Source organism: Daphnia pulex, chromosome 1 (genome assembly GCF_021134715.1).
Source record: "Daphnia pulex isolate KAP4 chromosome 1, ASM2113471v1".
NCBI classification, from domain to species: domain Eukaryota; kingdom Metazoa; phylum Arthropoda; class Branchiopoda; order Diplostraca; family Daphniidae; genus Daphnia; species Daphnia pulex.
This window is the reverse complement of record NC_060017.1, coordinates 5,622,040-5,646,273: the sequence shown is the minus strand read 5'-3', so window position 1 is coordinate 5,646,273 and position 24,234 is coordinate 5,622,040. Positions and strand designations below refer to the sequence as shown.

General features: G+C 38.6%; 2 protein-coding genes and 1 long non-coding RNA gene across 13 annotated transcripts; 2 read left to right on the top strand and 1 right to left on the bottom strand.

The window, feature by feature from the left end:
* Window positions 1-831: 831 nt before the first annotated feature.
* Window positions 832-11,499, top strand: LOC124190267 (spectrin alpha chain-like). 4 transcript variants are annotated; one of them, XM_046582884.1, is made up of 32 exons: window positions 832-980; window positions 1,366-1,897; window positions 1,958-2,146; window positions 2,214-2,573; window positions 2,642-2,809; window positions 2,878-3,077; window positions 3,139-3,323; window positions 3,387-4,057; window positions 4,134-4,727; window positions 4,799-4,930; window positions 5,002-5,262; window positions 5,333-5,761; window positions 5,830-6,111; window positions 6,203-6,244; window positions 6,508-6,656; window positions 6,735-6,946; window positions 7,013-7,191; window positions 7,257-7,391; window positions 7,456-7,758; window positions 7,827-7,910; window positions 7,977-8,318; window positions 8,416-8,730; window positions 8,800-9,004; window positions 9,076-9,416; window positions 9,490-9,752; window positions 9,853-9,876; window positions 10,108-10,162; window positions 10,224-10,333; window positions 10,394-10,534; window positions 10,596-10,723; window positions 10,807-10,973; window positions 11,041-11,499. In XM_046582884.1, the coding sequence occupies exons 2-32, from the start codon at window positions 1,382-1,384 to the stop codon at window positions 11,167-11,169; spliced, it is 7,311 nt and encodes a 2,436-aa protein (XP_046438840.1). In that variant the 5' UTR covers window positions 832-980; window positions 1,366-1,381; the 3' UTR covers window positions 11,170-11,499. The 4 variants fall into 4 exon arrangements, with proteins under 4 accessions (XP_046438840.1, XP_046438856.1, XP_046438851.1 ...); XM_046582900.1 differs by lacking the exon at window positions 6,203-6,244; XM_046582895.1 differs by lacking the exon at window positions 9,853-9,876.
* A 5,268-nt stretch (window positions 11,500-16,767) lies between these two features.
* Window positions 16,768-20,601, bottom strand: LOC124190249. 8 transcript variants are annotated; one of them, XR_006872927.1, is made up of 14 exons: window positions 20,355-20,601; window positions 20,119-20,174; window positions 19,903-19,946; window positions 19,662-19,723; window positions 19,457-19,490; window positions 19,195-19,272; window positions 18,997-19,108; window positions 18,738-18,787; window positions 18,519-18,570; window positions 17,969-18,028; window positions 17,699-17,785; window positions 17,365-17,540; window positions 17,142-17,201; window positions 16,768-16,936 (listed from the first exon to the last, which is right to left on the bottom strand). It is a non-coding gene; the product is annotated as an uncharacterized LOC124190249 (long non-coding RNA). The 8 variants fall into 8 exon arrangements; XR_006872933.1 differs by having other exon boundaries at window positions 17,365-17,642; window positions 17,969-18,213; window positions 20,364-20,601; XR_006872929.1 differs by having other exon boundaries at window positions 17,365-17,642; window positions 17,969-18,213; window positions 18,738-19,108; window positions 20,364-20,601.
* An 863-nt stretch (window positions 20,602-21,464) lies between these two features.
* LOC124190152 (cell division cycle protein 16 homolog) lies at window positions 21,465-24,231 on the top strand. The gene is made up of 10 exons (XM_046582721.1): window positions 21,465-21,649; window positions 21,745-21,897; window positions 21,952-22,122; window positions 22,182-22,341; window positions 22,399-22,633; window positions 22,696-22,775; window positions 22,840-23,086; window positions 23,149-23,681; window positions 23,738-23,926; window positions 23,992-24,231. The coding sequence occupies exons 1-10, from the start codon at window positions 21,590-21,592 to the stop codon at window positions 24,186-24,188; spliced, it is 2,025 nt and encodes a 674-aa protein (XP_046438677.1). The 5' UTR covers window positions 21,465-21,589; the 3' UTR covers window positions 24,189-24,231.
* Window positions 24,232-24,234: the final 3 nt, after the last annotated feature.

Here is a 24,234-nt window from a genome sequence, read left to right as displayed (position 1 = left end):
ATAAAATTACCTCAACTTTATCAAAATATTTAGCCTAGTGCTTGAATGATGTTCCCTTATGCTGGCGGAGACGTTAACTAATAACTATATGGTATGGCGGGTATAGGCGAATGGCCGGAAGAGACGTTAATGTGGAAGTGTCTTTAAGTAGGAAGTCGGGATAAGATGGGACCCGGCATCGACCGGCATATAGAGGGTGTAATAATCGCCATTCCAGCGATGCAGTCATGAAGCCATATTATATTTTAATTCTATATAGTCGTGTTTGCGTCGTTGTGATTATCCGCTAGTATCACTAGCACTGTGTACTTTTCTTCGATTTTTGTTTTACATGGAGTCGGGAAATTTCTCCGGCTAAAATAATCCTAGTGGATTTTATATTTAATTTTCGAAGTATCGTGTGAACTGTCCAACTCTTTAAAATTAATTTTCATATGGAGTAATAATTAAACATATTTAAAACAATTTATTTGACTTTTTGTCTTGTTAAAGCCGACATCCAAAGTTTGAGAGTCGCCATGAGAGTGATGTCAAAAACAAGACGGACGAGCATAAAATCTGTACTAAAATAAGCACAATCATGGTTTATTTTTAGCTGTTGACGCATTCCACCACATCAGACAAGTATGCACCAATAGAGTGCGCTTTTGAGAAAATGAAATACATTTTTAAAATTATAATCATAAATACTTGTGAACTCTACTGTTTGATAATAAGTATGGAAAAATCATTGTTTTATTTCAATCACCCAACATTTTAAACATATTTTGCGATAAGGATATGAAGTAATCAACGCAAGTCATCTCTGCGCAAGTCAGCTCTCTCCCCCCCTCATTTCTGTAGCCTTCGGCCATTTTGTTGTAGGTGTGGTTACAAGCAGTTGTCTGCAGTTGAAGTTGTGAACGAACGCTTCTAACAGTGTTATTCTTGACCGGGGAACGCCAAAAAAGTGTATTAGGAATACTAAACTTTAACTGAAGGTGAGTTTGAAGTAATAAGTAAGAAGTTGTGTATCATCTGAATTGAATCCCGAAGTTGTAGAACTCTATTTTCACTAAAAACAGCTGCATTTACATGCCCACAGTAACAACAATTACTCGGGCTGGCGTTTTGTTTGATCGTTCCCTGCCCCACCCATACCACAACCGGATATGTTATTTTAAAAGATGTTCGTTAATTTAAATTCTCAAGGCTCAAGGAATTTCATATGAACAATTTGAATTGATAAAAGTACTGCTTTTTTTTCCTTTTGATTTAAACTTATCTTATCTGAATAGCTGTGGAGATAACCAAAGTGTCTTGTGCTAGTTCTTATCACTTTCACATATGACAGTGCTACAATGTAATTATTATTTTTTATTTCAGAAAGTCTACCAGCAACATGGAGCAGACCATAGCTCCGAAAGAAGTGAGGATTCTTGAGACAGCTGAAGATATCCAAGAGAGACGAGATCAAGTCTTGTCTCGCTACTCTCAATTTAAATCAGATGCTAGAGCCAAGCGTGACAAGTTGGAAGACTCTCGTCGTTTCCAATACTTCAAGCGAGATGCTGATGAATTGGAATCTTGGATTTTTGAGAAGCTTCAAGCTGCCTCAGATGAAAGTTACAGGGATCCTACCAATCTTCAAGCCAAAATTCAGAAACATCAAGCATTTGAGGCTGAGGTTGCTGCACACAGCAATGCTATTGTCAGTCTTGACAATATTGGACTTGAAATGATAAATGAAGGCCATTTTTCAGCGGACGTAATTCAAAAACGTTTGGAAGAGCTTCATCGTTTATGGGAATTGCTTCTATCCCGTCTGGCTGACAAGGGCATGAAATTGCAACAAGCTCTCGTCCTGGTGCAGTTTTTGCGTCAGTGTGATGAAGTTATGTTCTGGATTAATGACAAGGTTCGCTCATTACTCTAGTTTTCGTTAAGAATTTAGATTTGATAAATGTTTCTTTTTTAGGAGGCTTTTGTTTCATCTGATGAGTTTGGGTCAGATTTAGAGCACGTTGAAGTATTGCAACGTAAATTTGACGAATTCCAGAAAGATATGGCAGCGCAAGAATTTAGAGTTACCGAGGTCTTGGAACTTGCTGATCGTTTGGTCAAAGACGGCCATCCCGAAGTTGATACTATTAACCGTCGCAAGGAGGTATTTAAAATCACTTACTTGTTTAATGAATTCAAATTAATCGAATCTTTATTCTGTTTATTTACAGGAACTTAAAGAATCGTGGCAGCGATTGAGACTTTTGGCATTGAATCGTCAAGAAAAACTTTTTGGCGCTCACGAAATCCAGCGTTTTAATCGTGATGCTGATGAAACAGTTGCCTGGATCACCGAAAAAGATGTCGTATTGTCATCGGACGATTTCGGTCGCGATTTAGCTAGTGTTCAGACACTGCAGCGGAAGCATGAGGGTGTTGAGCGTGATCTAGCAGCTTTGGAAGATAAAGTGATGACTTTAGGCCAAGAAGCTGCTCGTTTATGCGGCATTCATCCCGATCATGCAGATCAAATCAAAGCCAAGCATCAAGAGATTGAAAACAATTGGGAGAGGTTAACTGGTAAAGCTAAGGTAATCTAAACATGCGCCAAATTGCTTCAATATGACTACTATATTGAGTTTGATCCTTTTATAAATAGGAACGCAAACGTCGTTTGGATGATTCTTACTTCCTGCACCGCTTCTTGTCAGACTTCCGTGACTTAGTCTCATGGATTCATGACATGAAAGCCATTATCGCTGCTGATGAATTAGCTAAAGATGTTGCAGGCGCTGAGGCCTTGCTGGAACGTCATCAAGAACATAGGGTATGGTTTATTTTGTTCGTCAGTAAAGTTGCATAGCCATCAAGTTTATTTTACAATTGTTTGAGTAGGGCGAAATTGATGCAAGGGAAGATAGCTTCCGAGCTACAGCTGACGCTGGCCAGGTCTTAGTAGAAAAAGAACATTGGGCTGCGTCGGAAGTCAACGAAAAGCTGATTACCTTGTCCAACGAGAAACAAAATTTGTTGACTTTATGGGAAGAGCGACGGATTTTGTACGAACAGTGCATGGATCTTCAACTTTTTTATCGGTAAGCTCTACCAAAAGATACCTTTTTTATGCTTCTATTCCAATTTCCCTTTAATTTAAAGCGATACGGAGCAAGCTGATACTTGGATGGCTAAACAAGAGGCTTTCCTGTCGAACGAAGATTTGGGTGATTCTCTAGATTCTGTCGAAGCGCTAATCAAGAAACACGAAGACTTTGAGAAATCATTGGCGGCGCAAGAAGAGAAAATTAAAGCTTTGGACGAATTTGCTTCAAAACTGATCGAAGGTATTTTCAAGATTTGAATAATTTATAACATCAGCATGGTTGCTTATAATTTTCCATTAACAGGCCAACATTATGCTGCTGAGGACGTTGCCCAGCGTCGTGCGCTTTTATTAGATCGCCGCGGAGCTTTGCTTGAAAAGTCCAGCCAACGTCGCGTATTGCTAGAGGATTCTTTCCGTTTGCAGCAATTTGAAAGAGATTGTGATGAAACCAAAGGCTGGATTAACGAGAAACTGAAATTTGCCACTGATGACAGCTACCTAGACCCTACTAACTTGAACGGCAAAGTCCAGAAACACCAGACTTTTGAGCAAGAATTGACTGCAAACAAGAGTCGCATTGAAGAACTTGATGCTGTGGGTCGAGAATTGATTGAAGGCAATCATTGGGCAACTGATAGGATTCATGCTCGTCTGGAAGAAATTGTTCGTTTGTGGGAAACCCTTCTAGCTGCCACCGAACGCAAGGGAACTAGACTGGCCCAGGCCTCCCAACAGCAGCAATTCAACCGAGGTGTTGAAGATTTGGAGATCTGGCTAAGTGAAGTAGAAGGCCAGCTTTTGAGCGAGGATTATGGGAAAGACTTGACTAGCGTTCAGAACTTGCAAAAGAAGCATGCGCTATTGGAAGCAGATGTGGCTTCTCATCAGGATCGTATTGATGCCATTAAATCGGCTGCCCAACAATTTATCGACTCTGGACACTTTGATGTTGACAGTATTCTCACCAAACAGGTAAATTGTCTATACATTTACACAAATTGCTTATCTTTTACATAATTTATTCTCTTTTCGTAATTTATTTGTATAGGCTGGTGTAACTGAGCGCTATGATGCCTTGCAAAATCCGATGGGCTTGCGGAAACAGCGGCTTTTAGATTCTCTTCGCGTTCAACAACTCTTCCGCGATGTGGAAGACGAAGAAGCTTGGATTCGCGAAAAGGAGCCAATTGCAGCATCAACCAATCGCGGTCGCGACCTTATTGGTGTTCAAAATCTGATCAAGAAACACCAAGCTGTCTTAGCTGAAATGCATAATCATGAGCCCCATGTCTTGGCTGTTTGTCAAGCTGGTTTCCAAATGGCTGATGATGGTCATTTTGCTGCCGATGAGGTACGTAAGCGCATCCAAGCGCTTGCTGATCATTGGGCTCATTTGAAAGAGAAAGCGTTCCAACGGAAGCAAGATTTGGAAGATTCGCTCCAAGCTCACCAATACTTTGCGGATGCGAACGAAGCCGAATCCTGGATTAAAGAAAAAGAGCCGCTGTCGGGAAGTATCGATTATGGCAAAGATGAAGATTCGTCTGAAGCTCTTCTGAAGAAACACGAAGCATTAATGTCTGATCTTGAAGCATTTGGATCGACAATTGTAGCCCTTAGAGATCAGGCACAAAGTTGTCCGGTAAGAATGGTGCTTTTTATTTAGGTTTAGCGTGTATACTAACTGTTTATTTTCTCTCTAACCAAATTTAGCAAGAAGCTCCCGTGTCTGATGTGTCTGGCAAGGAATGTGTTGTTGCGCTGTACGATTACACCGAAAAGTCACCCCGTGAAGTCTCCATGCGCAAAGGAGATGTTCTCACACTATTGAATTCCAACAACAAGGTAATATTTCTTCGTGTCATTTTTAACTATTCGTCATTAACTCATAACATTTTAAATATTTGTTTTTACAGGATTGGTGGAAAGTCGAAGTAAACGATCGCCAAGGATTTGTTCCGGCTGCCTATGTGAAGAAAATTGAGCCAGGATTGTCGGCCTCACAACAGGCTTTGGCGGAACAGAGTTCGATTGCTGCACGTCAAGTCCAAATTGATAGCCAGTATCAATCGTTGATGGCTTTGGCTCGCGAACGCCAACGTAAATTGTCGGAAACTTGCAAAGCGTACGTTTTGGTTCGCGAAGCAGCTGAACTTGCGCAGTGGATTAAGAATAAGGTATGTTGTGCTTAAAATTAATTGTGCCAAAAGATTGCGAACTGGAATCATAACCTTTGCGAATAAATAGGAACAATACGCTCACATCGAAGATGTTGGCGAGGATTTGGAACAAGTAGAAGTAATGCAAAAGAAATTCGACGATTTCAACGCCGATTTGAAAGCCAACGAAGTACGCTTGGCAGAGATGAACGAAATCGCCATGCAGTTGATGAGTCTCGGTCAAACGGAAGCCGCCCTCAAGATTCAGACTCAAATGGAAGACTTAAATCGAAAGTGGGCATCGATTCAGCAACTTACGGCTGAACGAGCTCAACAGCTAGGATCGGCTCATGAAGTTCAGCGCTTCCATCGTGATGTTGATGAAACCAAAGATTGGATTCATGAGAAAGACGAAGCCCTCAATAACGATGATCTGGGCAAAGATCTTCGCAGTGTTCAAGCTCTTCAACGTAAACACGAAGGACTAGAGCGAGACCTTGCCGCTCTCGGCGATAAAGTAAAAATAAACACACTTTGCGACATGTGTGTTCCTTATATTCTAACCGTGCTTTCAAAATTTTTCAGATTCGCCAATTGGATGAAGCTGCCGCTCGCCTGGTGCAGGGACACCCCGATTCGGCTGATACCATCCATTCAAAACAAGAAGAAATTCATGATGAATGGACCCAGTTGACTGCCAAAGCAAACGCACGAAAGGAGAAACTGCTGGACTCGTACGATCTGCAGCGTTTCTTGAGCGATTATCGCGACTTGACTGCTTGGATACAATCGATGATGGGGCTGGTTGCGTCAGACGAATTGGCATCAGATGTTACGGGAGCTGAAGCACTTCTGGAACGCCATCAGGTTTGTGATCTCTTTGCATTTCTTGAATTAAGTCGCGTTCAGTTTTGTTTTAAAAATAAGCAAGGTTTACTGATTAAATTGGGATTTTTAGAATTATCGGAACGAAATCGATGCCCACTACGGTATTCCGCAGGTCAGAGCGGCATGTTGCGTTTAGGGTCAAAAGAATTGTTACACCCTTCTAACACTTCGTTTTGTTTGTCTGTTCCTTTTTTTACGTGTGAATTGATGCACGACATTGTCGTTGTGATTAACAAACATTTCAGGGCCAACGGAAAATCAGAGTCTATACCACAATTAACCCAGCTCGTAATTAGATAACAAGCATGGATTTTTCCATGGGTTGCTTTAGTCGTATGCTATCAAAATTTAACTTTTCATTGGTAAATTTTGCAGGAGCACCGTACCGAAATTGATGCTAGGGCTGGTACCTTTCAAGCCTTCGAGTTGTTCGGGCAGCATCTTTTGCAGTCTAACCATTATGCTTCCCCAGAAGTCCAGGAAAAATTGGAGAATATGAATGTTGCACGCCAAGAACTTGAGAAGTAATTTCAACCTTTTTAAAATTTTTAATGAAGAAGAGTGCAATGTTCTAATGGTGTAATTGGAATTTAATGATGAAGAGCTTGGATCGCTCGTCGTATGGAGCTGGATCAGTGCTTGGAACTGCAACTGTTCTATCGCGATTGCGAACAAGCTGAAAACTGGATGTCAGCCCGTGAAGCTTTCCTTGCTGCTGAGGAATTGGATAGTCAAGGAGACAACGTGGAAGCTCTTATCAAGAAACATGAAGATTTCGATAAAGCTATCAACGCTCAAGAGGAAAAAATTGCCGGTAAATTTTTAAATGTGAGATTTCGAATTTTCAGTTCCTGATTCTCCGTGTGTAACGCATTTACAGCTCTTGCTACATTTGCCGATCAATTGGTTGCTGCTGAACACTACGCTAGTAATGCCATTGATGGCAAAAAGGTCCAAGTCTTGGACCGATGGAGTAACTTGAAGGAAGCCTTGATTGAGAAACGCTCCAAGCTTGGGGAATCGCAAACACTGCAACAGTTCTCTCGTGATGCTGACGAGGTAGACATAAAATTAAGATATTCTTTAAGTTATTTGTAATACATGCAATTGAATACGTTATTTAGGTTGAAAACTGGATGGCAGAAAAACTGCAATTAGCCACGGAAGAAAGCTACCGTGATCCTGCTAATATCCAATCGAAGCACCAAAAACATCAAGCTTTTGAAGCCGAGTTAGCTGCTAATGCTGATCGAATTCAGGTAAATTTCACTAAATAAAAAGCTTATGTCGGATTTGTATTGACATTTGCCCTTTTCTTCGTAGGCTGTTCTTGCCATGGGCCAAAATCTGATTGACAAGCATCAGTGTGCTGGATCCGAAGAAGCCGTTCAAAGCCGTTTGGTTTCCATCGCCGATCAATGGGAATTCCTAACGCACAAAACAGCCGAGAAATCGATGAAACTTAAAGAAGCTAACAAACAACGCACTTACATCGCTGCTGTTAAAGATCTTGATTTCTGGTTAGGAGAAGTTGAGTCTCTGCTGACTTCCGAAGATGCTGGCAAAGATTTGGCTTCAGTACAGAACCTAATGAAGAAGCATCAACTTGTTGATGCTGACATCTTGGTATTTCATGTTCAATATTCTTCAGTTGCTATTTCGAATACTAATTTTCATTTACTATTTTTTACTAGGCCCATGAAGATCGCATTAAAGATATGAACGATCAAGCCGATTCCTTGATCGAAAGCGGACAGTTTGACGCTGCAGCCATTCAAGTAAATTTGTGTTGTACGCTCATCAGGTGTGAATTGTGCTAATGTTTTTATTGTTTTGTTAACTAGGAGAAACGCCAATCCATCAACGAACGATATGAACGTATTAAGAATTTGGCCGCTCATCGTCAAGCACGATTGAACGAGGCGATGACTCTACATCAGTTCTTCCGTGACATTGCGGACGAAGAGTCTTGGATCAAAGAAAAGAAATTATTGGTCGCATCCGACGATTATGGCCGCGATTTAACTGGGGTTCAAAATTTGAAGAAGAAGCACAAACGTCTGGAATCTGAACTGGCTTCTCACGAGCCAGCAATTCAAGCTGTTCAAGATGCTGGTCAGCAGTTGATGAACGTCTCTAATCTGGGAGTGCCAGAGATCGAGCAGCGTCTTCGAATGCTTAATCAGGTTGGTACCTTAGGCCACGCACCACGTACCTATAAATCTATTAAATGAGTGTGTTTAAAAAAAAAATGGATTCGAAAATAATAATTTATACTTGCAGGCATGGGACGAACTAAAATTGATGGCAGCTACCCGTGGCACAAAACTGGAGGAATCGTTGACATATCAACAGTTTTTGGCTAAAGTTGAGGAAGAGGAGGCTTGGATTAGCGAAAAGCAGCAGTTGCTCTCCGTCGAAGACTTTGGTGACAACATGGCCGCTGTCCAAGGTTTACTGAAGAAGCACGACGCTTTCGAGACTGACCTTGCCGTCCATCGTGATCGATGCAACGAAATATGTGACGCTGGTAATAGTCTTATCCGGGATGGAAATCATCATTCTACTTCAGTCGGCCAACGCTGTCAACAATTGCAGGTACGTTTTTATTAACTTATAGGCTAACTAGTCACCCAACTAATTGTTTCCTATATTTTATTGTAAAAGGACAAGCTAGATACTCTCGGATCCATTGCTAAGCGCAGAAAGGGTCGTTTGCTAGACAACGCGGCATATTTGCAGTTCATGTGGAAGGCCGACGTAGTCGAATCTTGGATTGCTGACAAAGAAAATCACGTACGATCAGAGGATTTCGGACGCGATCTTTCTTCAGTTCAAACTCTTTTGACAAAACAAGAAACCTTCGATGCAGGTAAAGTCACTCTTTAGCTAGTTTTTAGTTTAACAAGATAATAACATTTGTTGTTTTTGCGTTGAAAAAAGGTTTGCACGCTTTTGAGCAAGAAGGCATTCAAAACATCACAACTCTAAAAGATCAATTAGTGAGCGCCGGTCATGATCAGACAGCAACAATTTTGAATCGTCACGGGGATGTCATATCCCGCTGGAATTCACTTTTAGGAGCATCCAACTCGCGCAAACAACGTTTGCTCCGCATGCAGGATCAATTCAGACAGATTGAAGAGCTTTATCTTACCTTTGCGAAGAAGGCATCAGCTTTTAACTCGTGGTTTGAAAATGCTGAAGAAGATCTTACTGATCCAGTTCGCTGCAATTCTATTGAAGAGATTCGTGCTCTTCGAGAGGCTCACGCCCAATTTCAGGTTAAAATTATTGGTTTCAATGATATTTTATACATTTGTGTAACCGTTATTTCTTTCGATGTATTATATACAGGCTTCTTTGTCGTCAGCCCAAGTTGACTTCGAATCGTTGGCGGCCTTGGATGCTGAGATTAAGAGCTTCAAAGTCGGTCCAAACCCGTATACATGGTTTACTATGGAAGCCCTTGAAGATACTTGGCGCAACTTGCAAAAGATCATATCTGAACGTGACTCTGAACTCCTGAAGGAGGCCCAACGCCAAGAAGATAACGATCGCCTTCGTAAAGAATTTGCACGCCACGCGAATGCTTTCCATCAATGGTTAACTGAAACGAGGTACGCTATTTCTGTTCATTTGGTAATCGATCCTTTATGGTGCTTCTCAATACGACGAATTATTTCAAGTTATTAAATTCTCCTTTAATGGCTGGTTTAGGCTGAGGCTTCTGGGCTGGGACGGGTGAATTTTTATGACATTTTTGCATCTGATTGAATCTTCTAAAACACTTTTATTAGAATAACAATATTGGTTGAATCAAATTAACGATAACTAGACCTTATTCAAACCTCTAACCAAAACTAATTATCAGTGTATATTGATTGGCACGAGAATTTAACAGCCCGTGTATTTTGAAAAGCATGTCTTAGTTCCCACAAAGAAAGAATAATAAAAAACAACATTTTTCAATAGGGCATCCATGATGGAAGGTTCTGGAACCTTGGAACAACAGCTTGAAGCAACAAAGGTACATACATTAAAAATAATATTAAGTGTTTGTAGTACTAACTCGATTGATTGCCGTGCAGCGTAAAGCCTCCGAAGTCCGAGCCCGTCGCCAAGATCTTAAGAAAATTGAAGACCTTGGAGCTATCTTGGAAGAACATCTAATTCTTGATAATCGTTATACTGAACACAGGTACTTAAAGTGTTTGAATTTTTCGCTTGTTTTTTTTTTCTAAATGTTTTCCATTTTCAGTACTGTTGGATTGGCTCAGCAATGGGATCAGCTCGACCAACTGGGAATGCGCATGCAACACAACTTAGAGCAGCAAATCCAAGCCCGCAATCAGTCGGGTGTTAGCGAAGACGCGCTTAAGGAATTCTCTATGATGTTCAAGTAAGTGGCTCACAATAGTGAAGAAGATGAAATATAAATTTTTATTTTGTTATGTTCTTAGGCATTTTGACAAGGAGAAGACCGGCCGTCTCAATCACCAAGAATTCAAGTCTTGCCTTCGTGCGCTTGGATACGACCTTCCCATGGTAGAGGAAGGGCAGGTCGATCCAGAATTCGAGACCATTGTTGGTAAGTGAACTTTTGTTTACAAAACAATTATCTTAAATGCATGGTTCGTATCAAATATTAAAAAATAATTTCTTATCATCCAGACATCGTCGATCCTAATCGTGACGGATATGTATCCCTCCAAGAATACATGGCATTCATGATTAGCAAAGAAACTGAAAACGTTCAAAGCTCAGAGGAGATTGAAAACGCTTTCCGTGCCATCACCAACGGCGAAAGACCCTACGTCACTAAGGAAGAATTATATGCTGTAAGTTTATCTGGTGCTTTTTTTTATATTATTGGAAAGATAAATCTAACTTTAAAAACTTTTTTAGAACCTCACGAAAGAGATGGCCGATTATTGTGTTTCGCGTATGAATCCCTACGTCGATTCCAAGTCCGGGAAACCGGTGCTGGGCGCGTTAGACTATATGGACTTTACCCGAACCTTATTCCAAAATTAACGCATTTTCTCATAATTTTAAACTGTAGTGTAAGCTTAGCTTCCAAGTAGACTTGCTTTGCATTTATCCCAATCTTCGTTTGCCCCTATTTAACTATCGTGTCTGGCAGCTGTCTTCAAAAATGGTAACCTTATTATAACTTCACCAACTGTGTTTAGATAACGTTGGTGTTGCTTGATCGAGATTTTCCTTGAAACAATTGAAAGTTAGCTTTTAATTTCTTCATCTCTTTATTATTATTTTTTCTGTCTTAATAGAGTACCAGTAACTACATGCCCTTCATTAGTCATTAACTCTTGGTCTAATCAAATATACTTTAGACAAAAGAAATTATTGTTTCCTGTTACAGGGTCATTTTCTTCAATAAAGATCATAATTTGGCATCAACATTCACATTGTTGTTAGGAGAGCATTAAAAGGTTTTAGGGTAGGTTATATCAGTAAGGTTTTAAAACTATTTATTGATGTTTTCCAGTCTTGTCTTTCAGTTTAAATAAATAGATTGTCTAACAATCAATTCAATTTACTGGTAAAGTGGTAATCCAGCTTATAATTCCCGTTTGAACTGATCATCTGATCACGCATACTAGAATTCTCAGTGTGGTTTATACATGATTTTGTTTCTTTTAAGTTGTAACTTATAACTTGTAAGTTTCCTAATATTTAGGTCACGATTTTTCAAATCTGAGTAAAACTGAGCGCTGCTACCATGAAGTATAATGGAGTCATGCTGCCATCTAGCGGACGTTGCTGTAATGGCAGTTGTGTTTTTTCGATATGGCAATGTCGCAAATCCAAGATGGCACCAGTCATTCATCGCAAGGAAGAAGTCCACGAGTTGCTAGGCATTTCTTAGAATTTGTGATGGGTTTTAGTTAGTTTGGGTTGGCGGTTGGTGATCTCGCTATTATTCTTGGTATGGATTCGATTAAATTGTCGCGCAGTGAAAGTGCCCTGAAAGCTGCCTGTGTTAAATGTAATTTTTTATCTATAGATGAATTTTGATGCTTAATGACTTGGAAACATGCTGTCCACCACATCCAGAAGCTGAGTAACATTTTACATGTGGAAAGATCTGAATGGTAAAATCATTGATTAAACTGACTGAAATTTTGATCATGACATTTGTAATGATTGATTGCAGGCATCTTATAATATAAGGAGCTTTCGCCAACCAGTCTAGGACTTGCATCTAATTATGCAGGTTTCGTGGAGTTCTCATTTACCTTTGCTGCAAACATCATGAAAACTTACACTATTTGAAGGTGACAATCTTATCCAGTTTAGATTTTACAATTTAAATGTGATCAAACTTTGCATCCATTGGTTAGTTTTAACATTTTGGGATTTCGTGAAGTCAACAGCTATTTCCTTCAGTCATGTGTTCTGTTATGGATTTTTTAAAGGGGAGTTTGTTGTAAGCAAGAAAGGCAGATACTGAAAGAGGTTTTGTTTATTGGTTCCACTGAAGAGTATTCTTTAAAGTTTAAATGAATTTGTATTTAAATCTTAAATGAGTTGTCTAGTTTCATGTAAATTTGAGTTTCAACAATAGGTATAAGTTAATATTGCCATATAATATTTGGGTTGAATATTTGAGTGATATAATGTAGCATATTATTTTTAGTTTCATACAGGATTTCCAATGATGATGAAGATTAATTTTATTTTGGTTATAGGTTCATGTTTACGGAGCAGTGGTGTTGCTGTCCAATGTGGTGTGTTGTTGCAGCCTATGGTGGTGAAAGATATCTGCATCAAGTTGCTGTTCCTTGTGCATCCAAGGTGCTGGTTTTGTGCTACAGAAGTTGCATTCAGTATTGTGTATAATTGCTATTCATGTCTATGCAGTCTACCTTTTACATATTGAGAAGAAACAAAAAAAAGTAATATGGGAGGATTATGTCAAACAAATAATAAACATGTCCAGGATGGGGGAATGAGGAGGAAGTTGGGTTGGGATATTTGGTTATGATTTACTAAAAGAAGTGAGGTATATTTTTAATGAATATGCAGTACTTGGTGATAAAATCAGTGTTAACCCATATAACCTTTTCCAATCCCACTTACACATCCATTCCTCAAACTCCATAAACCCCAACATCAAATCCCACATCCACTCACATCCATTCCTCAAATTCCACAATCTCCAACATCCAATTGTTGTATACCTATATGCATATATATATTTTAATAAATAAAATGCATTGTATATAACATGTGTGTAACTATATTTATTCTCGAACACTTGCAAAATAAAAAATTCATTAAACAGAGCGTCCGGTTCAAGAAAATTTTTTTTCGTGCGAGGCTTTTTAGCAAGCAATCCGCCACCCAATTTGACAAAAAGTGGTAGATTGTTTTCACGGAAATTGCGTCAGACGGTTAAAAAATTTCTAGTTAAAAAATCTCGTGTAGAAATTAGCATCTAGTCTACTGGTGCAAATTGCGATTCTTTAAGCTTGATTAATTTAGGTGATGTGTTAAAAGCGATTGTGGGTAGCTAAAAAATTGAACTAATCCACTTTTCTGAATATTTTGGTTTTAGATCACTGTTGTTTTTAAATTTTCTTGTGATCTTTCTTCAAATTATTCTGAAAAAGCGAATTAGTTCAATTTATTGGCTACTCACAATAGCTTTTAACACATCACATAAATTAATCAAGCTTAAAGAATCACAATTTGCACCAGTAGACTAGATGCTAATTTCTACGTGAGATTGTTGAATTAGAAATTTTTTAACCGTCTGACGCAATTTCCGTGAAAACAAACTATCACTTTTTGTCAAATTGGGTGGCGGATTGCTCGCCAAAACTCACACATGCAGTGTCGGCGTAGATCCAGGGAGATTACCTGGAAATGGAAGAGGAGAGAAGAGTGCGAGGCAAGTTTTACTGGGGAGCGATTAGTCACTACTAGGCTTCCGGGTTAGACTCATGACCCTCTAAAAGTTTTCGTCGGATCATGCGCCTTCCAAGTCCCCGTTCGACCAGAGCCCTCCCCTCCTCCTGGTTTCACAGCGGGTGAGTGACCACCGGCGGGCGTTGGTTAGTGGTTAGTTAGGGAAACGGGGCCACAGAAAAGCAGGGAGCCCAGATATGCACTTGTTTTATCTGACTAAACAATTTATCAGTCTTGAAATCGAATTACAGCATCACCAATGGATGAAGTCCATGATAAGTAGTGAAGGAGTTACCCTGTAGGCAGAATGAACATTTATTAATTTGACAATAATTTTCAACAATATTTGAGCGACAGAAAGCAATACCTCAAATCAAGCTTAAAGAAGCAAAAAGGGGGATTCAAGGGAAGCAGCCAACAGGTTACCAAACAAGGTAGCCTACCTTGCTGACTGACGTCAGTCCAAGAACGTTGAAGGACGTCGTGCAAATTTAGATACCTATAGTTTAAAACCTGTAAATAAAAAACAAGAAAATTAAGTCACCTTGTTTATAATTAGTTTTCAACAATGTGCTTGACATCGATGATCTAAAAGAATAATTGAACAGTAATCAGTACACAGTTGAAAGAGTCTTTTTAAACATTTTTAGATAGATGTGAGGGGCTGAGGGCTACTTTAACTAAAGTTCTACTTTTAGAAAAGATTTTCTTTTAGAAAAGTTCTACTTTTAGATCGATAATTTGAATACATATTATTAGACTGCAACAAAGAAAGTTCAGTGACATGACAAATAAACTAACACAAAACCACCAATCAGTTATCCAAGGTTCTCTAGAAGATTGAATGAAAGATTGGTCTATTCTAGGGATAAAACGATCTAGCATGTCCAATAGAATCAGCCAATATTTTGGATAAATCCTAATATAAAAAAAAAGAACAATATAGTTCCAGCAAAATTTGTACTAAAGCTAGTGTTGGTTCTGTCACCACTCACCACCTCTGTCATTTGGATGACATATTCAGTAGGATGATACCAGGATTTTTCACACAATAGTTGACAGTAGGCTGCATCTCGCTCCTTTCACATTTTCTCATGGAAAAAATTAATGAGAAATATTTAAGTTATTAAACACATTAACAGAAAAGAACACATATCAAACAAATTGAACACAAAATCTATCCAATTTACATACGAATTCATTTGTAATTTTCGAAGAAAAGAGCTGTTGCTTAACTTTAGACAAAGCTCATATCTGACAACATAATATTCTTTCACGCCATCTATTCGACACGTCCAAAACTCACTATCTAAAGAACCGGCCTTATAGATAGTCACAGAAGTAATCAAAATGACTATTTTAGTTTGTTTAAACTGGCAAGGAGTCTTTAGAATTGTGCAGAGAACAAAGCTCACTTGCTAGTTTTATGCAAATTTTTCGGAAGTATACCGGAAGTAAGTGATAGCGCCTCAAACATTGAGCTTCCGACCAAATAAACCAAATAATATTCGTGATCTACGTGAAATTTGGGACGATGAAGTGTATTTTAAACGAAATCGAGAATTTGGTCAAAATCCAGAATTTTCCTGAACAGGGATAATTCTCGAAACCGGAAGTACGCGTACGTACAAAAAACATTAACTTTACAACAAATTTTGACGAGGATCACGAATATGTGGTTATTTTATGAGTCAGATGAATATTTACTGAACTACTGACAGAAATGAGAAAATCGGAAGTAGAAAAAACATCTCCATTATTAAAAATCTAAAATATAATAAGTGAGCTTTGCTCTTGCTCAAACACAAACTAACTGCTATCACACAAAATTTCTTTGAAGTAGCAGAGAGAAATTTCTTCAGAGATGTGCAAAGTAAACGTAACTTAACTGATTCTGACAGGTAAAAAATGATCAATGCAGTCTAGCGACAGAAAGGAGAAACGTTTATAAAAAGTATATATGAAAACAATTGTTCGCTGAAGTTCGGTGACACTCAGTTGAAAAAACTAACAAACAAAGTTAACAAATAACTTTGATACTCACGTGACATTCTCCCTGCCAAATTTCAAGCCACCACGCAGCATCACAACAGACGAAATCCCCAAGATGATAACTTCTACAGCAATGAGGAGAAGGCGTGATATTCGTTCATCCATGTGCCTTGCCATCTGTAAGTAACCCGGGCAACATCGCTTGGACAGTGGATTTCTAAAAGGAAAAACACCCAGTTCGTAAGGTAAACCTCCCAGTTATTCAGAATGTGTTTCTATTCATTGTGGCATAATACAACAAGCACAAGCAACAACAAATGTCATGTCAATCACAAATGATATGATTATGAAAAATCATTTCCACACTAAAACCTGTTACCTGTCTCACAACAACAGCATATTCCTAGCCTAGCTCAATCATTTTCACTCTAAGAACTGCATGGGCATCTAATTAAATTTGTAAGGTAGAATGAAGTATTCTCCATTTTCTTTTACATTTATTTTCATTTGTCTTGACTCTTGAACTCCTTTTGTATTAGCCAAGGGAGGTGTCATTTCCATTTGCCTAAAGGTATTGAAGAGCGACCAATACGAACGGTCAGTACTGACATTCACAATCGACTTTGCCACAGACCAAATGTTTTTGAACAGTCATAGTACAATTTAGTACATAACAGAGATAGTTTATAAAAATCACACACATCCTTTAGAAATTCCCTGAAATTTGTATTTGAGAAACAAAGTTATGATACAAAAAATTAACTGTGTAACAAATTAAGTGAATTTCCAATTTAATTCAACAATGAAAGGATATCCAAGAATGAGCTAGAAACCGACTCAGACAACGTTCCACGAAAGAATAGCAGCCTCCGAACTGAAAGCAAGAATTCGAATACAACAATTAGCTTATTATTATAATATATTGCTGATTCAACCCTTAGATATCCCACCAAAGCAATTGGGTAGAAGACCTTACACGGAATAGCATTTACTGTTCCCACCGTATACCAAAGAATAGCCAGTTTGGGACTTAATCAATCGGCTTAATTAGTGGGGTATGCCAACAAACTTATACCAACCTGAATACATGTCGCGCTGTAAGGTAATGCTAGATGAAGCTGCGAAGTATTGACCTGAAACTAAACAAATTTTTGAACCATTACCTAAGCCTCACTCCATAACTATTAGTTTATTCAAAAATTCAGCTGTAAAGATATCTTCAATGATGAACTCAGAAGAGATGTCAGAAAGTTTTACAATCCATCATGTTAATTTCCAAATGCACAAAGTTCTGATAATTACCTGTACGTTGACTTCCCACTATAACACGGCATCTAAGGACGACAGATTAAGGATTGAGCGAATTTCAGAAGACGAATACTTGAATTACTGTGACGGCCTGTTTCTCGCCTGTTAAAGGAAGACTATATCGTTTGCAATTGTACAGTAACAGTTCAGTCCTTAATATGCGCGGCCGCCTAAAATAAAACTCGTTAAAACGAGTTACACGAAATGTCTCGTATTTTGACAAGTGTAGTTTTCTCAGTCTCAATAAATCAGTTTGTACCACCATTGTATCTCTGGAAATATGATATCGTCATGGGTAAATCGACGAATAAATTTTAACTATCCATACCAGAATATTTGCAGCAGCAACATCCTAGGCTGTTGGTCCAGCAGCTCCTGTGGGTTGAAGTCCACCAGGCTATTACCCAAAAACAACCTAATACCCAAATAGAAACAGTTAATATTGTGCAGAAGATGGCTACTAGTATTTCCAATATATAAAAATCAGTAGTCACCAAAATAGTTTAATATCATTAATGATCATTGGCCTGGACACAGAAATCTTATGTCATCACTTTAAATCAACACAGAACCCTGCTTTAATGAGTATATAACATACCTCCACATCATACAGAAGGCACCCACAGGAAACCCCAAAGCAACCTCTTCTTCTTGGCACCTAAATAAATGAAGGTTTCAAAACACATGGATTAATAGGAATCAAGACTTCATTCAATACAAAAAAAATAGCTTTCCTCAGAGTCATGCATGTCTAATATTTTGATTGACTTCAGAAACCTTTGTGCCTTTGTTGTAAATTTCCTAAAATCCTCCAGTCTCATCTCACAATTCTAGGATAACCGTCTAGATAACAAATATTCACTGGTTAAGACTAATAGGGAATTCTGTGAGATACAAGACGAGAGCATTTCAAGCATTTCAACTTAATTTTGATGCTAACTCAATACTTCCTCAGTTCGTCCATGCACGAAACGATCAAAACAATAAATCAGAAATAACAATTATTGTGAAATTCAGAACCCAATGCACAAATGCTAAGCTTCCATCACACTATTCTCTAAACTGACAATACTTAGCAATACTAAAATAAAAATACACGTTTGGCAACAGGACGAAACGCAAAAACCAGCAAGCCCTGTAAACATTACCTGAGAAGATCCGCCTTGACAAAGCTAGCTGCAAACCGCACCACATCGCAACCTTTCGAAAAAAATTTACCACGTTAAAAAGTATCATATAAAAGAAATGATGAAACTTAATACAATGTTCCATCAGCAAAAATAAGTTGTCATCCAAATACATTCAGACCCGAAAGATGAAAAATCATATGGGACGTTAAGTGGAAAAACTAGGAAATTAACAGTTACCTGCCACTCACTAATACTTCGGCGGCACGGCATCACACGGTACAGAAAGACTGAAATAGAAAGTTAACAATAAACTTAAATGTCCATCTACGCCCAGTGTCGTCTCCGTTTAAGGCACAACCTGAAGATCAATGCAATCTCAGTTGCTTCCTACGTGACCATAATTTCCCCGTTCGTAATTTAGGCACCTTCCTCCCCATCGATTGAGGAGGAGGCGTGGCGATCGGAATAGTAATTTATTGACAAGACTTGTAATTACCTCAAAAATTTCTGCATTGTAGAATCGAGAGCTGCACACCATCACCCGAGACAATAAAATACAAAGTTAGATCAAATGATCCTTAGAAATCCGAAGTAATGAGCTCAATAGCCTGCTTGAGATCAAAACCGTGTGGTTTATCAGGCATATGCTTAAGAACATTACAGCCCAATTAATTTTCCTTAGCCAACTCAGTACCTGAAAGACATACGACAGCCACCACTCGGTCACATAAGCCTCCACAGAATGAAATCCAGAAAATCAAGCTGCAAGCACCTGAAGTAAAAAAAGATAATTTAATTAACTCCTACCCAAGTCCAACTATGCAGTAAAGTCGTTCTTTCAGTGAGGGCAAGAGATTTCATGATTTTGTTGCAGAGCCATCGCGTATAACGGATGCATCGTACTTAGCTATCATCAATTAAAGAAAATATGATTTACAAAAAGATTCCACTATTACCTGTCATCCAACATCCCACCAACAAAAGACAATCCTGCAAAAATAAAACAAGACCACATTAAAACCTTAAAAAACTCAACCAGAGGGAAAATAGACGATAAAAATTGTCATTGAGAAAAAACCAATCAACACTGTCCTTCAGACTGGGGCGGTATAAGAAAATAATCATTCGCTGCAAACCACCACAACGAGACACTAAATTTACCTGTGGGACACGTCGCTGACTAGGAAACGAAAAACGGTCGACCCCGCCTCCCATCGGAAGCCCTGTAACCAGAACATCAGTTTAGAAAAAAAAAAACCAAGAGCATGACTGCTTTAAACCTACAACATTCTCAGAATTTTACAGTTACCATTGTTAAGATGTCACCAACATTTTGTATGACAGGGATAACAAATCATCACATAGTACAAGAAAACGAGTTAGAATTGAAAATAATACACACCTCTACATTTTCCTTTCACAGCATGAGACAGGTAGATGCACTACCTGTGAGAACAGACATGTATAAGAACTGGGGTGGACAACACAATATTTTTAAATTTAAATGCACTTCAGAGAATGTAGGTAAGGATGAATTAAGTGATACATCATTCCACCTCAGATTGGGTAAGTTGTTTCATCACTCATTTATTTCTTTACATAATGAGAATAAAGTTACCTGAGCAAATCTCCAGAGATTGTTTCACGAAGTTACAACTCCTACAGCTGAATTACCTAAATAAAAATGCATAGATCAGCTCAGTGAAGAAAAAAGATGGAAAGTGAGAACAGTATTTAAAAAATCAGATGAGTTTAGTTTGGAATCAATAAATTGACCTTGTCATATTCATACGAACGAGACTCGAAAGAACATCATCTAACATCAGGACTGCAACAAGCCAGGAAATTACTTACCACGTTTACCACGTTTACCACGTTCGGAAGCATGGCGATGATATAATACGAAACGATGTGAATCACATTGAAATCAAGCATACTATAAATAACTACACTACAGAAAACTTGGACACCCTTCAGTTAACTCAACAAAATAACAGAATGTAACACTAATCTCAAAAACGATTTTAAGTAACTTTCCTTGCAGAACTAACAGACCTTGACTGTCTCTGTCTCATTGCCAATGTTCAAGTGAAGTCAAATGTGCCTGTCACTCACGTCTTCGAGTATGACGGATTCCCTCTACCGGTGAGTTTCCCAACATATAAAATCATTTATCATTAATCATATGAATAAACTAATATGTTTTATTTTTAGGCTTTAGCTTCAATAAAATATTTTTCAAATTATTAAACGACAGTAGAATGAAATATAAATTTTAATTTGTCATTACATGTTGCTCAGCTCGAGTGGGAACGAAATGGCAACGCGAACAACCGCGCGAGAAAAATAAAAACCTAAATAAGAAATAGGGGAATCAAGTTATTTTTGCTTTTCATTGAATCTCTTGAGAGTAATCTGGAAAACGCAAGTAAAGTAGCTTCAAAGGGGAATAAAAAAAGGCAATAACTTATGCAACTATTTACAAGTGCAATACAAACACAAGTTTTGAAAAGAACTGTTGAATAACTCTCTTGTCTTAACTGGCGTTACAACTTACAAGCCTGAGACAAGTTGAACAGAACCAAAATAATAAACAACAACACCTTCTGATACCAGATTTTTATACTGACTCCTTAAGTGAATTTTTACATTTATTACAACAGTGTCAATAAATCAATCGGTGACATAAGTTTCAGCTTTTGAAAATTATACTTTAATCTTGTCTGTTAAATTTTCGAGGCCATGAGAATTACACAAGTCTATTTTTTTGTATGTAATGTAACCGAATGTCGCTCACTTTGTTATTCTCTCCAAGTCTAACGTGTTTGTCGCCAATAAAAAGAGAATTGGAGATGAATTCGTTGTAAATAATTGCTTTACCATTTGTCATGGGTGACAAATAAATAAATAACAAGTCAAATTTCAAATAGATATAATTTACGGCATGCATTATGTCCGTTACTCACATAAATTTGGCAACGTTGTTGATTCAAATATCATGTGCAGCCGATTGAATGAAGTTGTTTAAGTCCAATTTTTGTTATTGCTTTTTTCTTAAATAGTTATCGAAATTTGTGTCATTTTGAAGAATGAAGATCGAAGAAATGCTTGAGAAATTCCGGTCACAAACGGCTACCTCTATTGATGCTGTACGTACTTACAGTATTCTTATCACTGTTTGTCCCAAAATTCTGACAAGTAGATATCTTTTTCTGTCTCACTTTCTTTTCCCCATGTCATGCAGCTAAGATTCCAGACAGCTCTGTACTGGGCTGAAAAAGCAGCCACTGCATCTGATGGAGCATTCCAGGATGTTTATATGCTGGGGAAATGCATGTATTTTTGCAAGCAATATCATCGGGCTGCCCAACTCATTACACAAGCACATTTGCATGAAGTATTTTATTTTTCACCATCACTACACATAACATTTATACAAAATTTATGTTAGAAACATCTTATCTGCAAACATCTTGCTGCTCAATCTTTGTATGAAGCACAAATGTATTCTGAAGCTCTGCAGTTACTGAAAAATGACCACATATGGAATGACACAGCTGTGCTAACACAAAAGAATCAAGAGATGGATTCCACTTTCCCTTCAGCAACTCAGCAGCAAAGTGTTGGTTTCTGACACAGTTTTTCTTTGTTTATTCATTTCCTGACTATACAATTATTTAGGTTCATAGTTCAATGTATCTACTTCGAGGAAAGGTCCATGAAGCAATGGACAACCGAATTCCAGCCATTGAAGACTACAAAATGGCACTGAAACTTGATGTTTACTGCAATGAAGCCTTCGAGATGTTGGTTCGTCACGAAATGCTCACTCCAGAAGAAGGTGTCGAACTTTTTTTTTAGTTTAAAGGCTCTAACCAATTTTTTCCTATTTCAATAGAAAATGATTTGCTAGAACATCTTCCCTTTGATGAACAATGCACTAGCTACGATGATGAAGCGACATTGTTGAGAGCTCTTTACACTGATCAAGTCAGAAAATACTGCAAACCCGAAGAAAGGGCTCCATCAAGCGAGTTGGCTCCTTTGCGCAAAAATCTGTCGATTCGGGTCAATCACGCTCAGAGGATGCTCAATGGATGTGATTATCGTGGATGTTACAACATGCTCCAAGAGTAAGTCGAATTATTATTCCATATTAATGTTGTTAGTTTTTAATATACAGAGTTTGACGCAGGATTATGAAAGCAGATCAAAATCACCAAGCGTGTCTACCTATCTACGTCACCTGTCTAGTGGCACTGAAAAATTCACAAAGTATTATTCATTCAAGAACATTCCCACAGATGCAGCCATAAATGCTCTCTTGATTTGTTTATAGGTTTGTTCACATTGTCACACCGGTTAGTCGATTCTGAGCCCGATAATGCCACGTCGTGGTTCGCTGTGGGTTGCTACTACTACGTCATTGGTCGGTACGAAGAATCTCGTAAATACCTTCATAAAGCAACAACACTGGATCGGAATCTCGGAGCTGCATGGCTGATGCGTGGACACGCTTTTGCTGCCGAAAACGAACACGATCAAGCAATGGCTGCCTATTTCAAAGCTTCACAGTTGATGCGCGGGTAATTTCCTCTTCTGTTCATTATACTTGGTCGAAAGTATGCTAATTCTTATTTATTTTTAGTTCCCATCTTCCGATGTTGTATGTCGGCCTAGAGCACGGATTGATGAGCAACGTACGGTTAGCCAATAGTTTCTTTAATCAAGCCAATTCGTTAGCACCAGACGACCCTTTTGTTCTCCACGAACTGGGTGCTGTGGCCTATCAGAACAATGACTATCAATTGGCGGAAAAGTGTTTTTTACAAGCGGTTGATATGGTGTCTCGCCTTCGCCATACAACATCTAATAACGATTGTAACGACTTCCCCATGGACGACACTTGGGAGCCCTTGTTGAACAATCTAGGCCATGTCTCTCGCAAGTTGAAGAAATACGAACAAGCCATTGATTTCCACCAAAAAGCATTACTCGTTAGTCCTATGCGAGCAAGCACATTCGCAGCTCTGGGCTACGTTTATGCTTTGACACTCAAGTACGATCAGGCGATTGAATATTTCCAGAAAGCCCTAGCCCTTAAAAGAGATGATACCTTTTCCACAACGATGCTGAATTCCGTGCTGGATGCATATCTCAACGAAGCACCAGCTTTTCTCGGTAAGACCGATAATCAATCTTTTCGATTGTATTTTTAAACCTGTTGAATTCAATAGGAGCTCCGAAAGATATCCCACCGCCCATCACCAACTTGGCTGACACATCAAACAGTCATTTAATGGTCACTCCTGGTGTTAGCAAGCGACACATGGCTTCGGCATCCGCCATGGAAGTGAGCAACATGTCGATGCCAGACATTAGTGAAGAGGATGTGATTCAGATGGATACCCCTGGTTATTATTTAGGTACAATTTTCACATTTGTAATCGTTTTGTTTTAATTTTCTCATATTAATTTATGTTTGAAATAGATGCTAGGGCAGATGACTCAGCAATGAGTGGAATTGGTCCGTTACGAACACCTTCAGATGCCTTGGTCACTCCAGTGGCAACTAGTGGTACCACTGGTTACGGATTTCGACCTGGTGAGCTTGGAAATCGTGGACATAATCGGCAAGCCACAGAAACTATTGAAGAAGATACGCCAGACATTATCCAAAGGCGTTAAATTAATTACAATTATTACGAAATAATAAATAAAATAAACACGATGA